This window comes from Monopterus albus, unplaced genomic scaffold (genome assembly GCF_001952655.1).
Source record: "Monopterus albus unplaced genomic scaffold, M_albus_1.0 scaffold222.1, whole genome shotgun sequence".
NCBI classification, from domain to species: domain Eukaryota; kingdom Metazoa; phylum Chordata; class Actinopteri; order Synbranchiformes; family Synbranchidae; genus Monopterus; species Monopterus albus.
The window spans coordinates 175794-188897 of record NW_018128102.1 but is presented as its reverse complement, the minus strand read 5'-3'; the positions used below and the strand labels follow the sequence as shown (position 1 = coordinate 188897).

General features: G+C 40.4%; 1 protein-coding gene across 3 annotated transcripts in view; it reads left to right on the top strand.

Moving 5' to 3' along the window:
- Nucleotides 1-13104, top strand: part of si:dkey-172j4.3 (diacylglycerol kinase eta) — a 62038-nt gene that overhangs the window by 31350 nt on the left and 17584 nt on the right. For all 3 annotated transcript variants that reach the window (XM_020619548.1, XM_020619546.1, XM_020619547.1), the window contains exons 4-13: nucleotides 5665-5775; nucleotides 6037-6117; nucleotides 6437-6541; nucleotides 7137-7269; nucleotides 7451-7557; nucleotides 7906-8031; nucleotides 9501-9603; nucleotides 10083-10242; nucleotides 10595-10703; nucleotides 12206-12345. In XM_020619548.1, coding sequence (XP_020475204.1) covers nucleotides 5665-5775; nucleotides 6037-6117; nucleotides 6437-6541; nucleotides 7137-7269; nucleotides 7451-7557; nucleotides 7906-8031; nucleotides 9501-9603; nucleotides 10083-10242; nucleotides 10595-10703; nucleotides 12206-12345 — 1175 coding nt within the window. The remainder of the gene's footprint in view (nucleotides 1-5664; nucleotides 5776-6036; nucleotides 6118-6436; nucleotides 6542-7136; nucleotides 7270-7450; nucleotides 7558-7905; nucleotides 8032-9500; nucleotides 9604-10082; nucleotides 10243-10594; nucleotides 10704-12205; nucleotides 12346-13104) is intronic.

The window sequence follows — 13104 nt, the reverse complement described above, 5'->3', positions numbered from 1 at the left end:
CAGAAAACAATCAAACAAATGAAATTTTAATTCTTGTGAAACAGTTTCTTCATTTTAAGTTGCAGTTAGATTGTCTGAAAAAGGACACAGCATGTCTCTTTTAAACTCCCACTATCAAGCCCCGCTAGTTGCCATCTTGATACAGTAGCATCCACATAACTTTTCTTCTGTGCAACTTGCCACAGTTCATAAAATGTGAGTTGAATATATATTTTAAGGGCTTTTTCTTACCTTCCTGTTTTATTCTGATATACTCATTTCATGTTAAAGCTGATACAACAGCTGTGTCATAAATTCTACCTTCATGAAAGCTTTCATATTTAGTATTTCTTGAAACTTTCTAAGGAGATGTTAATGAAATGTTATGGTTATTTTGGAGATTTGTTGAGACTGTTGATTTGTATGAAGTTATATTGAGAGATTTTTCTAACATTCACCAGCCTGACTGGTAAAAGCTAAAACTGTGATTCAGATTTCGACCTCTTCCACAGAGACAGTCTAGCCAGATGTTAGCAATCGGTTTGGGGATTTGAATCAGCAACCCTCTGGTGAAACATCACGGTCTTGCTCCCTGTACATCCTTCAGCAATATCGGAGGTTGCTAACAAAACCTCTCTGATTAGCTTCTTGACTGACAGCTCATGTTGGAGTTGTTGTGGAAACCACGGATAAGCCTGATTGGTGGACCAGGGTTGTTACGCTTCAATGTTATCTCAAAAGATTCAGGTGGCTCAGTTAAAAAAGACCTTTACACCTTCTTGTTTATGCGTTTTCTTCTTTCTCGTCAGTGCCAGTGCTTTTGTTTTCTTCTCTTTTATGTCAACTCAGCAAAGTCCCTCTTTGTTGTACTAATTTCCATGTCTCACCCTTTTTGTGTTTTTTGATTCTCTTTCTCAGTCTTTGCTCCTCTTCACTATCACAACTCTGTTTCTTGTTCCCATCTCCTCTTGCTAATGATCCATACATCAGGCCATTTATCTTTTTTCCCACCATCAATCCTTCCTTCCCATTTCCTTTTTCTTTTCCTTCACTTTCTCTCTAATAGTGTGACAATATCAAGCCAGTTCTCCCTCAGGGTATAAAAGCACATTTACTGTTAGACCACAAGAAGCTGTATCTGACATTATAAGGCAGGAAATCTCATAGATGCACAAACACAGACACACTGCAGCTGAGAAATGAGGTTGTGATGGAGTGATGAATTCAATTTGTCACTGATTCGGAGGTGCCTCTGCCTTGTATTACTCTGTCTCGTTCACACAGCAGAGGCTCTTACTGCAAAAACAGGCAGAGAAAATGAGAAAGAAACAGGATTAAAAGGAAAGGCAGACAGATGAGGTAAGGAGGGTCATATGGAAACAGAAGTGATGCAGCCAAAAGACAGGTCAGCAGATGGGAAAATGAGTAACGGCATTAATGAGTACACCCCCTCTGAACATAAAGATGCATTTGCATTTCTAAAAGATCACCATTGCAACTGATGGAATAATAAAGTTGAAAACATATGCTTAATTAAAACATGACGATTTGTTGTCAGTCACCATGAAATCAGTTAATTGGGTAACTTTTGATACTCTGTGAATTTATTATGGCTGAATCTCAATGTCCTCCCTAGGGTCTTAGGCCCTGAACCCTCAAAGACTTAACTTAATTAGAATAACATCACTTAACATAGCAATGATTCTTTGTTTACTGTTAATCTTCTTTATTTATATTTTTAACTTCCATTTTATGACATTTGTTTAGCTTTTCTACACTAACAGAACTTTTTTACCCTAATGATCTAATTTAAATTTGATAACTGAATTAAAACTTGTAACGCATTAACAACACTAATTAGAACGTGTTAGTAGTTTTCTCCATTTTTTTCCCCCTAGTGCATAAAACAAGCAAAAAACATGTAACTTGTTAAGTTAGCATGGTTTTGATGAGAAAAGGACAGCATGCAGAGGATCACAGCTGAGTAAATTAGTTTTACCCAGTTACAAATGAATTTTTGTGGTTAGCGTGTAACTTTTACCAAGCAGAACATAGTCTGGCTTGTTAATTTGGGTGCTTGATGACCTACAGTGAGGAACAGAAGTATTTGAACACCCTGCAATTTTGCAAGTTCTCCCACTTGGAAATCATGGAGGGGTCTGACATTCACATTGTAGGTGCATTCCCACTCTGAGAGACAGAATTAAAAAAAGAATTTCAGGAAATCACATTGTATGATTTTTAAAGAATTTATTTGTCTTGCACTGCTGAACATAAGTATTTGAACACCTGAGAAACAGCAAGAATTCTGGCTCTCAAAGACCTGTTACTGTGCCTTGAAAAAGTCCACCTCTACTCCACTCATTAATCTAAATTAGTAGCACCTGTCTGAACTCTTTAAAGACACCTGTCCACCCCACAGTCAGTCAGACGCCAACTACTACCATGGGCAAGACCAAAGAGCTGTCAAAAGACACCAGAGACAAAATTGTGGACCTCCACAAGGCTGGAAAGGGCTACAGGGCAATTGCCAAGCAGCTTGGTGAAAATAGATCAACTGTTGGAGCAATTGTTAGAAAATGGAAGAGGCTAAAGACGACTGTCAGTCTCCCTCGGACTGGGGCGCCATGCAAGATCTCACCTCGTGGGGTATCACGGATGATGAGAAAGGTGAGGAATCAGCCCAGAACGATAGGGAGGAGCTGGTCAATGACATGAAGAGAGCTGGGACCACAGTTCTGTCGGTAGAACACTACGCTGTCATGGTTTCAAATCATGCATTGCACGGAAGGTTCCCCTGCTCAAGTCATCACATGTCCAGGCCCATCTGAAATTTGCCAAAGACCATCTGGATGATCCAGAGGAGGCATGGGAGAAAGTCATGTGGTCAGATGAGACCAAAGTAGAACTTTTTGGTCTAAACTTCACTCATCGTGTTTGGAGGAAAAAGAAGGATGAGTTGCATCCCAAGAACACCATCCCTACTGTGAAGCATGGGGGTGGTAACATCATGCTTTGGGGGTGCTTTTCTGCGAAGGGGACAGGACGTCTGCACTGTATTAAGGAGAGGATGAATGGGGCCATTTATTGTGAGATTTTGAGCAACAACCTCCTTCCCTCAGTCAGAGCATTGAAGATGGGTCGTCACTGGGTCTTCCAACATGACAACGATCTGAAGCACACAGTCAGGATAACCAAGGAGTGGCTCCGTAAGAGGCATATCAAGGTTCTGGAGTGGCCTAGCCAGTCTCCAGACCTGAACCCAATAGAAAATCTATGGAGGGAGCTGAAACTCCGTGTTGCTCAGCAACAGCCCCGAAACCTGACAGATCTAGAGGAGGTCTGTGTGGAGGAGTGGGCCAAAATCCCTGTTGCCATGTGTGCAAACCTGGTCAAGAACTACAGGAAACATTTGACCCATGTAATTGCAAACAAAGGTTTCTGTACCAAATATTAACACTGATTTTCTCAGGTGTTCAAATACTTATGTTCAGCAGTGCAAGACAAACAAATTCTTTAAAAATCATACAATGTGATTTCCTGAATTTTATATTTAATTCTGTCTCTCAGAGTGGGAATGCACCTACAATGTGAATTTCAGACCCCTCCATGATTTCTAAGTGGGAGAACTTGCAAAATGCAGGGTGTTCAAATACTTCTGTTCCTCAATGTAAATCTCCATCTAGCTACTAAATAAATAAATAAGTGCTATTGTCAGATACATGGTATTTTTGGGAGATTTCCTCTAGACACATATCGGTATTTCCAATGCCTTTCACATTCAAAAGGTCTCACACACACACACACACAGACGTTCTCTTGTCCTGAAGTCACCTGGTTGGTAGTTGTCATGCAGGTAGTGAACCTCCTGTCAGAGTGTTAAATTTTCTGCAGGGCTGAATTCAGGGTGGTGCACTCATCTGACGACCCTGCCAAGGTCTTGCTGAGCCAACTGCTCTCAGTCAATCTTGATTGGGCTGGCACTTTACACTAGAAAAACAACGTGCATTGTGGAAAGCGCCAGAAAATCTTTTCTCACTGCCTGTCCTTGTTTTTATTATGGTGCAATTTAGCAGTCGGTTTAGTGATGTGGAGATAAGAAAAACAATATCCTTTTTCCACCTCTCCCACTGTCCTTTTAACACTCTTTGCTCATGTCATTCTGTGGTTTCGAAATAGTTACAGGTCAATGAAACTCTGACCCTTGTGCTATTTAACTTGAAATTCATGTGTAAAACAAACCACAAAACAGCCAAGAACCAGTCAACTCATTATACTTGAATGTAATTATGATTACTCAGAATTTTATTTGCTTAATCGAGCATGGAAATGACCAGTTGATTTACAGGAAGTTATATTTCCAGACAGGATTATGATCAGTTCGCCTGCTTTTTTCAGCACCTTGGATCCATGTTTGCACATGTAAAGACACAGTGTACCGTTGCCCACAGGTTGCAATGGCAGCTGTGGTTGTGCAAGCTGATTCATATAACAAAGAATCTTGACTGAGTGATGACTACATAACCTCAGTCATGGTCGTTGTCTGACGTCTTTTGCAGAACAGCTGTACAATTAGTTATTTTAAGTAGCATCTTATAATTTCTGACACATTTCCAGGTATTAGAGAAATACTGTGTATTGTAACTTTGAGTGTTTTTGTTGAATCTTTTTTTTAAAAGGCTTTATATAGAAGTTTTTATCTCCCGCTGCTCTGTTTCTGAGGATATGTTTTTCAGTTAATCCATTCATGTTTTATCATACTATATGTGTGTAACTCCCAGACTGAGCTGACATTGGTTATTTCTATGAGAAAGACAACAGCTTGTGATGGAGGCTGATCTGATGAAAGCTGCCTGTGCAGGAATGTTGCCACATTAGGTGAGAAACGTGCAGGTATAGAGAGAGACCTGTCGGTAATGGTGCCGGAGTTTCACAGTGTATCTCTGTGTGGGGGGATGTGCCAGCATCTATCAGTGAGCCCCTTTATCCTCTTGCTCAAGAAACGGGGATCTCCATGGCGACCCCTGACATCCTATCTCAAATTGATTACTCATGGTGCAGTCTGTCCTCTCAGGGCATGTACTCATAAATAGAGTGTGTGATAAGCAGAGGCACAGATGAGGATAACGGAAAATAATAGCCACCACAGTAGAGTCACTGGGGAGTTTGAGCAAAGCAAATCCATGGTATCAAGTCGAATCATGCGCTCTGGACATGTTAATAATTTCCATGCAGCCACAGGTGGCTGCACCACCTCCTCACTGTTGGCCTATAATCACAGTACTTCAGGCTTTATTGCTGCATAAGTCTCCTACTGACACTCAACCACGAAGCTTCCAACCTCCAGAAGCCTTGTTTCTCACATCTGATCATTGATTAGTAACTAAGTTCAGAAAATTGTTGGAAGGTGCACAGACACAGGTGCTGTAAACATTTGCTGAGTTTGTGCTCACAGATTCAGTCAACACCTGCCTGTTCACTCATCTGAGCAGCTTTTCTCCATCTCTATTGTGTGTCTGACAAAAACAAGCCATCCCAGCATCTCCTTCTGTTTATGTGTGAACTCCAGGAAGAATAGCTCTCAGTCAAAGGGTCAGGATGCACTAATATGTTCTCTCTTCTTCCTCTCCTCCCATTTCTCCCCCTTTGTCTCCTCTGTCTTCTTCTGACACTGTCTCACAATAGAAAAGTGTGAAGGAGGGAATCCTATTAAAGCAGACCAGCTCCTTCCAGAGATGGAAGAGGAGGTACTTCAAACTCAGAGGGAGGACCCTCTACTATGCCAAAGACTGCAAGGTATGGAAGTGAGAGAAGCTGCTTACAGCGGTGCATTTGTAAGCAATGCATGTGCACTTCAGTGAGCTCTGAAACCAGCTTCACAAACTGGAAACAGTCCCAAACGTACACACATTGTTATAATAGCTGTTGAGTTCTATATAATAGAATGGTTTTCATGTCATTATAAGGTGTGAAACGTGATTGAATGTACCTTGATAATGTACAAAGCAGTAAGATATTTATGTACATTGTATGTTTTGTTTCTTTTCCCCTCACTAGTCTCTGATTTTTGACGAAGTGGACCTTTCAGATGCCAGTGTAGCTGAGACCAGCACCAAGAACATTAACAACAGCTTCACGGTAAACACCACCACATGTCTAAACATTGGTCTCACAGCATTTTGAAACATTTCATTTGGCTTTGTCATAATTTGCCAGTGATAACAAAGTGTTTAAAAATATTTATCTTAAAATCTTGGACCACAGTTTATACAGACACACTGTCATTTTAGGTTTTAGATGCTGTGTTTACATCACATCAGAGTTAGAGTAATTAAAAATTCCCCAGTTCACCATCCAAGTCTTAGTCATAACTGGGAAGCTCCAATGTATCCAACTTTGCACTTACTAATCCAGAAGTGCCTGCAATTAAACCCACATTTCATTCTGTTTCTCTCAGGTAATCACTCCATTTCGCAAACTCATGTTATGTGCCGAGAGCAGGAAGGAAATGGAGGACTGGATCAGTGCTCTGAAATCTGTCCAGAAATGGGAAACCTATGAGGTTGGTGCTTCTCATCTCGGTCAATCTCTCTCTTTGTCTTAACATTATTTATTCTGTAGGCTGACATCAGAATACAGACAAGAAGCTGGCCAAACTAATGCTCCTTTGATAAAAGCTAGACATAAGTGTGTGATTACTTTTGATGAGAGCAGACTTCACACCTCAGTTTTGTTTTGTTTTTTTACACAAAGTATCCACTCATATAATTTCTTCCTCTCTCATTTCCACCCTTCATCCTTTGTTTACTCTAATGTGCTTTGCCCACAGATTGATGTCTCTCATAAAATCTGTCTTTGCTTTAACAGGCTATGAAGAAAGCTGAAAACTGTAGGCGCTGTCCAAGCCGAGCTTATATTTTCTTAGGTTTTAGGCTTTCAGTGTTACCATCATTTCAAAACAGTCCATTTATGCTTTTAATTTAAGTTGTTTGCTACTCCTGTTGAGTTCAGCATGAAATATAAAAAGTCATTATCCCAACCTGCAATGTTTTTCCCAGGCTAGTTAGTTTGAGGTAGCATGCTGATGATTATTGTTGTTTGTGCTTCAAGGCTGCAGCCAGATTAACAGGGACCACTGTTGTCCTCCTCTTCCCTAGGCTAGCCAGTTCAATGTTGAGCATTTCTCTGGGATGCACAACTGGTACGCCTGCTCGCACGCCAGACCAACCTTCTGCAATGTCTGCAGAGAGGCTCTGCCAGGTGTCACCTCCCATGGCCTGTCCTGTGAAGGTACAGAGACATGCACATTTGAAAATGCAACCAAATAACTATAAATTTTCAAGGACCAATGTAGGCTACTCTGTCTTTCTGGCCTAATCAGATATTATGAGACAATTATCTTTAAGTTTCACCCAAAACACAGTAATATTTAAGTTCAGTTTGTCTAACATGATTGTTCTTGGCTCTGCAGTTTGTAAGTTCAAGGCTCATAAGCGCTGTGCAGTTCGCTCCACCAACAACTGCAAATGGACCACGCTGGCCTCCATAGGAAATGACATAATTGAGGACGAGGAGGGGGTGAGTGTGGGACTATATGTGCGAGCATACAAGACAACCAAATGTTGTCTTACCTTCATCTCTTTATTGGGTATTTCATTTACTTTCAGTTAAAACTGCAGTTTATGTGCAAAAACAAAAGGAGAAAATACTCTGATATCACTCAAATGACTAAATGCATTAACTGTAGGCAAAAAGGCTGACAGATTATAAATGATTAATTTTTTTAAAAGGTTTCCCTAGATCTTTGCACACAAGCAATTCCAGTCCAGCTCACTTAGGTTTGTTAATATGACTTCAGGTCAAATGAGTCTGGACTTGGGATGGTTCATGTTGTACATTCTCAGTATTTATCCATATTTTTCCCAGGTGTCCATGCCCCACCAGTGGTTGGAAGGCAACCTGCCAGTCAGTGCCAAATGTGTCGTATGTGATAAGAACTGCGGTAGTGTGCGGCGGCTGCAGGACTGGCGATGCCTCTGGTGCAAGGCCATTGTAAGTAAGACCTGATTTTAGCCTCCAAAACTGACTCATCAAATCAGTGTTCATATGCCAGCTGGAAGTTATTTTCAATTTGGATCTGACGCTACAGAGTTTATGAATTTGAAATCAGGCATCATTTAATCAAGGTGATGCAGGATGTGATTTTGGTGCCTAAATAAAAGTGCAGCAAACCAGACTAAATTGTGAATTAAATGCATTCAGGGTGAGATGTGCTCCCAAACCTTTTATTGCTCTTGACTCACTTTTTGCCCCTCAAAGACTGAAGGTTAGAAAGGTTCCCTGGAGTTGTCAGAGTAATGGGACTGCACTTAAGAGGGCAGCAGAGTTCCCTGAGGCGAAGAGGAGGAGGGCAGATCGAAATAAGAAATGGACTCAATAAATTCCTGTTCGGGGTTCCTAAATCTAACCTGGTGCTCTGGCTGCCTCAAGATGAAGAGAATAATCTTCCTGTGTGAGGACATTAGCAAATAATATGGTCTTTAGAACCAGAGTTTTAATTAAATGTGTAAGGAAGATCACATAGCACAGGACATTCATACCAACAGTTGGGTCCTGCATATTGTCAATAAAATATTCGCTTAAGCTAATGTATGAGTTTCATCTGGAGTGCTGGCAAGTTTTGGCTAATTGCCATAGTCATTAAAGTTAAAGCTGCTCTGCTCAGTATGTTTATGCCTCCACATGCCAGGGATACAACCACAAAGCAGTAATTTTACTTTAAAGATTATCACTTGTCCAGTACCTTTGTACCAGTTTCATTACCTCTAAGGGGCCAGTATCACCAGTAAAATGCAGTATTCTCCTTGCCAAAAAGTGATTCATATTTTTGTGCTGAAAGGGGTTTTCATTTTACCTTTATTTCACTCTTGTAGTTTGTGTTTAAAGATTATGAACCATCCAGTACCTTTGTACCAATTTAAGCAATTTCTTCACAACTGTTGTGATTGTTGTCTTCATTTTTATTATTGAATCCTACTGTGTTGTCATTCTCAAACAATTTAAATCACAAAAACAAAGGAAAATCCATATAATGGAAAATATAGCTAGTTACAGTCTAAAACAGCCCACTTTACAAGTAGTACATAAGACAGTGTTTAATTAATAATACTTATTTTAAATTATTGGGAAATGGGAAATTTTTAATAATGTGATAAAAGCAGTAAAATGATCTACTACTGTAAAAACATAAACAAATGGAACAGTGGAATTGTCCTTTAAGAGACAAACCTAACATCTACAGAAGAGGCTTTTTACTCTGACTCACCGCTCCACTTAGCAGAGGCTGCACTCAAACACACAAAGACATGTACACAAATGAATCAGAGCGGTATTTGTAAAGGTTGTAGAACTGACATTTGGTGGGTTTCAGAGGGATGTAATGACCTTTCTGCTTCTACTGAAATATTGAATTACTGTGGAGACCACTGACTGTGTGTGTGTGCGTGTTCGCATATGTGCAGGTCCATAACAGCTGTAAAGAACAAATGGGGAAAGTGTGTCCCTTGGGTCAATATCGGGTTTCAATCATCCCTCCCACTGCACTTAATAGCATCGACTCAGATGGTGAGAAACCTCTTACACCTACACACACACTCATAATGACACTTCCATTCAGAGCATTGCATGTACAGTAGGTTTAAAGTTCAGGAATGTCACTTTTCAACCTCAATAGTGTAAATCCGCAAAGATGTGACATTGTTACTGACCCTTGATTTTCTTAACTGTTGCACAAATATCTGTTCATTCTCTTCATCCTGTACATTTATGATGTAAAATAAAAGTTTCAACATTTCAAATTTTAGCATGCTTGGATTAACATTCTAGGAGAAAACTGAAGAAAAGATTTTATGCAGCATTTAATATTGAAATTAGACACATTGAAATGTCATCAGAAATGTACAGTGCTGGCACAATCCCTGTCATCTAGTATCCAGGATCCAACACATACAGCTTTCTCAACATATGAACTATAATAGTTGTAACTTGACTTAGAGCTTGAAATGTTGTTCAGTCTTGCATGCTTGGACAAACCTACTTTTCAGGCTTCTGGAAGGCCACCTCTGCATCATGCGCCAGCCCTCTCCTGGTGCTGGTCAACTCCAAAAGTGGGGACAACCAGGGGGTCAAGTTCCTCCGCAAGTTCAAGCAGCTTCTCAACCCAGCGCAAGTATTTGACCTCATGAACGGAGGACCAGAGCTCGGGTACTTGTACTTTTTTTTTTCAGAATTGGTGTACTGGTTTGGAAAAGTGGCATACAGATGATTCTATAAGCAGTGATATGCTTTTAAATCTTGACAGTTGATGGAAATAAATGAACTAATTATTGATGAAATAAGCTCATGTATCGATTTCTAACAATGCAGAAAAAGATTCACCTGGTAACCAGCTCTATTCTTACTGCTGTGTATTTCTCCTCTCATGGGAGTTTCTAGTTTGCCACAGCTGTTTTTTGCTGTTGTTTTGCTGCCTTTTCATGACACCTGCCTTTTAACATTTTGTGCTTTGCCTCCTCCTCATCCTCTGGTCCCATCCCACGCCCTCCACCTCACCCAGCCTGCGCCTTTTCCAAAAGTTTGTGACGTTTCGTATCCTGGTGTGCGGAGGAGACGGCAGTGTAGGCTGGGTACTCTCGGAGCTGGATAAACTCAACCTTCATAAACAGGTGAGAGCGAGGAGGAGGAGAAGAGGATGATGATATAATACTGATGTGGAAGGTAAATGTGGAGAATGCTGAGGTGCATGAAGAAGTAGGGAGCTACCAGCTGTGGTTACATCACAGGACAGTCCAGTTGTTAGGACAGTTAAACTCACCTGGGGTTACCTAGTTTGTAGGTTGTTTTTTTTTTTTGCTGCCTGTTCTGAAATTGAAAATAGAAACTGCCAAATATCAAATATATGATGAATGCTTGAAGACATCTTTATCGTTTTGAAACTAGAAAGCAAATTGTTATTTTCATATCATGTCAGACAACTTCTGTTGCTCCTCTCATGGGGTGGGGGGTCCTCACTTCTGCTGGTCAGGCTAATTCAGGTTCATACAGAATAAAGTAGTTGCCAGTGACACGAATGGATCGTGAATATTTTTCTCTGTTACCTCTTACTTCTCCCCTTTGCAAGCTTGTGGTTAACATGATTGTGACATGGGAAGGTTTGCTCTGTGTTTTGGGGAGGCAGTCACTGCAGTAGGCTGATGTAAGTTAGCTACATGCTATTGAGGGTGGGAAAGTTACAGTAGTTAGCTTAAAAACAAAAACAAAAGAGCGTCCAGTTAAGCTTGGAGTGTGGTACACAAAGCATAAGGGGCCTGTCATTATGAGACAAGGCAGAATAGTCTCTGTTCGAGCGAATTTAACTTCCCTTCACCACGACCGAGCTTCAGATTGCTAAAGTTAGCTATCATAAAAAAAAAAAATGGCACAAACCCCAGAGGACTCCCACCAAAGATAATATAATATGAACTGGGCGAGGTTATTTTGTTATAGTAGGTAGGGGCAGTTCTGATCCACACTCCAGTTTAGAAGGTGGCAGTAATGCACGTAAAGCTGTTTGCCAACCGCCTTTTAACAGTAGTCGAAGAAGAAGGAGGCTTAGGGGTTATGCGGAACGTCACGTGACCAAACCGGAAACCGGGTCAGCGCACTTCCGCTTTTCCGCAGAACGCGGGTGACACAACAGTAGTAAACTGGAAACATGTTCTTTAAGCTGGTTTTATTTGATTAGTTCGTAGATTAAAAAAAACAAAAACAAAAAAAAAATGTTTTTTTCAAGACACAAATACCAGAAGCGGGATCATCCAAACAGTGATTTCTGCTGCGTACCTCAATGCGCGATGTCAGGGAAGTTTAATTAGGAGCTACAGCTCTGCAAAGGTAACAACTGACATCTGTCTATCTTGTTTACACACTTAATTTTGAATGTTGTTAAAATATAATCTTCTAAACTTTCTAACTTATGCTAACACTAACGTTAGCTTTGCTGATGGGATACACTGTGTGGCTAATAAATAAGATGCTAGCGTCCGTTTAGCATTTTTAGCATTTTAGTCTAAACATGCTCCTGTGAATAACGTAGGCTACCAGTTAGTGTGTTTATAAGCTGAAGGTCAAACTTGGAGGTCAAATCAGTTAGGATAATTTTAATTCATTGTGTATTTGCTCTCTGCAGTGTCAGCTGGGTGTGCTGCCTCTGGGCACAGGCAATGACCTGGCGCGGGTTCTGGGTTGGGGAGGCCTCTGTGACGACGATGCTCAGCTGCTGCAGATTCTGGAGAAGCTGGAGAGAGCCACCACCAAAATGTTGGACCGGTAAAACTGGGTTGGAGGGGGCAAAAGCATAGTTAGCACTAATTCTTTACTGAGCTAACCATTTTAACACATCCATATTTGCTTTGCTTTTAAGTTTTCTGTCTGTTCCTCATGAATGTTGAAATCTGATCCTTCTAAGGATTGTATATTTCTCAAAGGCAATGGCCTACACAGGAGCAAGCACTAACAACAGCTGCCCTAGAGGGAAAATGTTCTTTGTTCTTTATTTTCAAATTAAATGGAGGTTTTATTTTCTGTCTGCTATCGTTTAAGTCAAATTATCCTCAACTGTTCAAATGATTCAACATTTACCATTTTTCTTAGCTGCTGTCATCCACTTTTACATCATAGTGAAATTAACCACACGAGGATGGCTGTCTGTTAGAATGTGAAATGTATGTTGACTTAGTCATGGCATTGCATTTGAAGATTTCCCATGTTTTCATGTAGATACAGTGTGTGCTTTATGTTTATACAGTGCACTCTGATACTGTTTAAGAACAACAAAAGAAGACAGTTCATTATAGTCTAGTAAAAATCTAATTTGTTTTGGGTTATGAATGTGAAGGAGCATACTGTACATACCCTCCTGCATGTGTAACATGTCAGGATTATACAGTCGGCGTTCTTTCATCGGTTTCTCATTTAGCAACAGTTTTATATGGATGTAAACAGTTTGGCAGCTTTGTCATGGAAACATGACAAATTCAGAATTTGAGACTTGAAGCAAGGTAAAAAAAAAAAAAAAAAAAAAGAGGG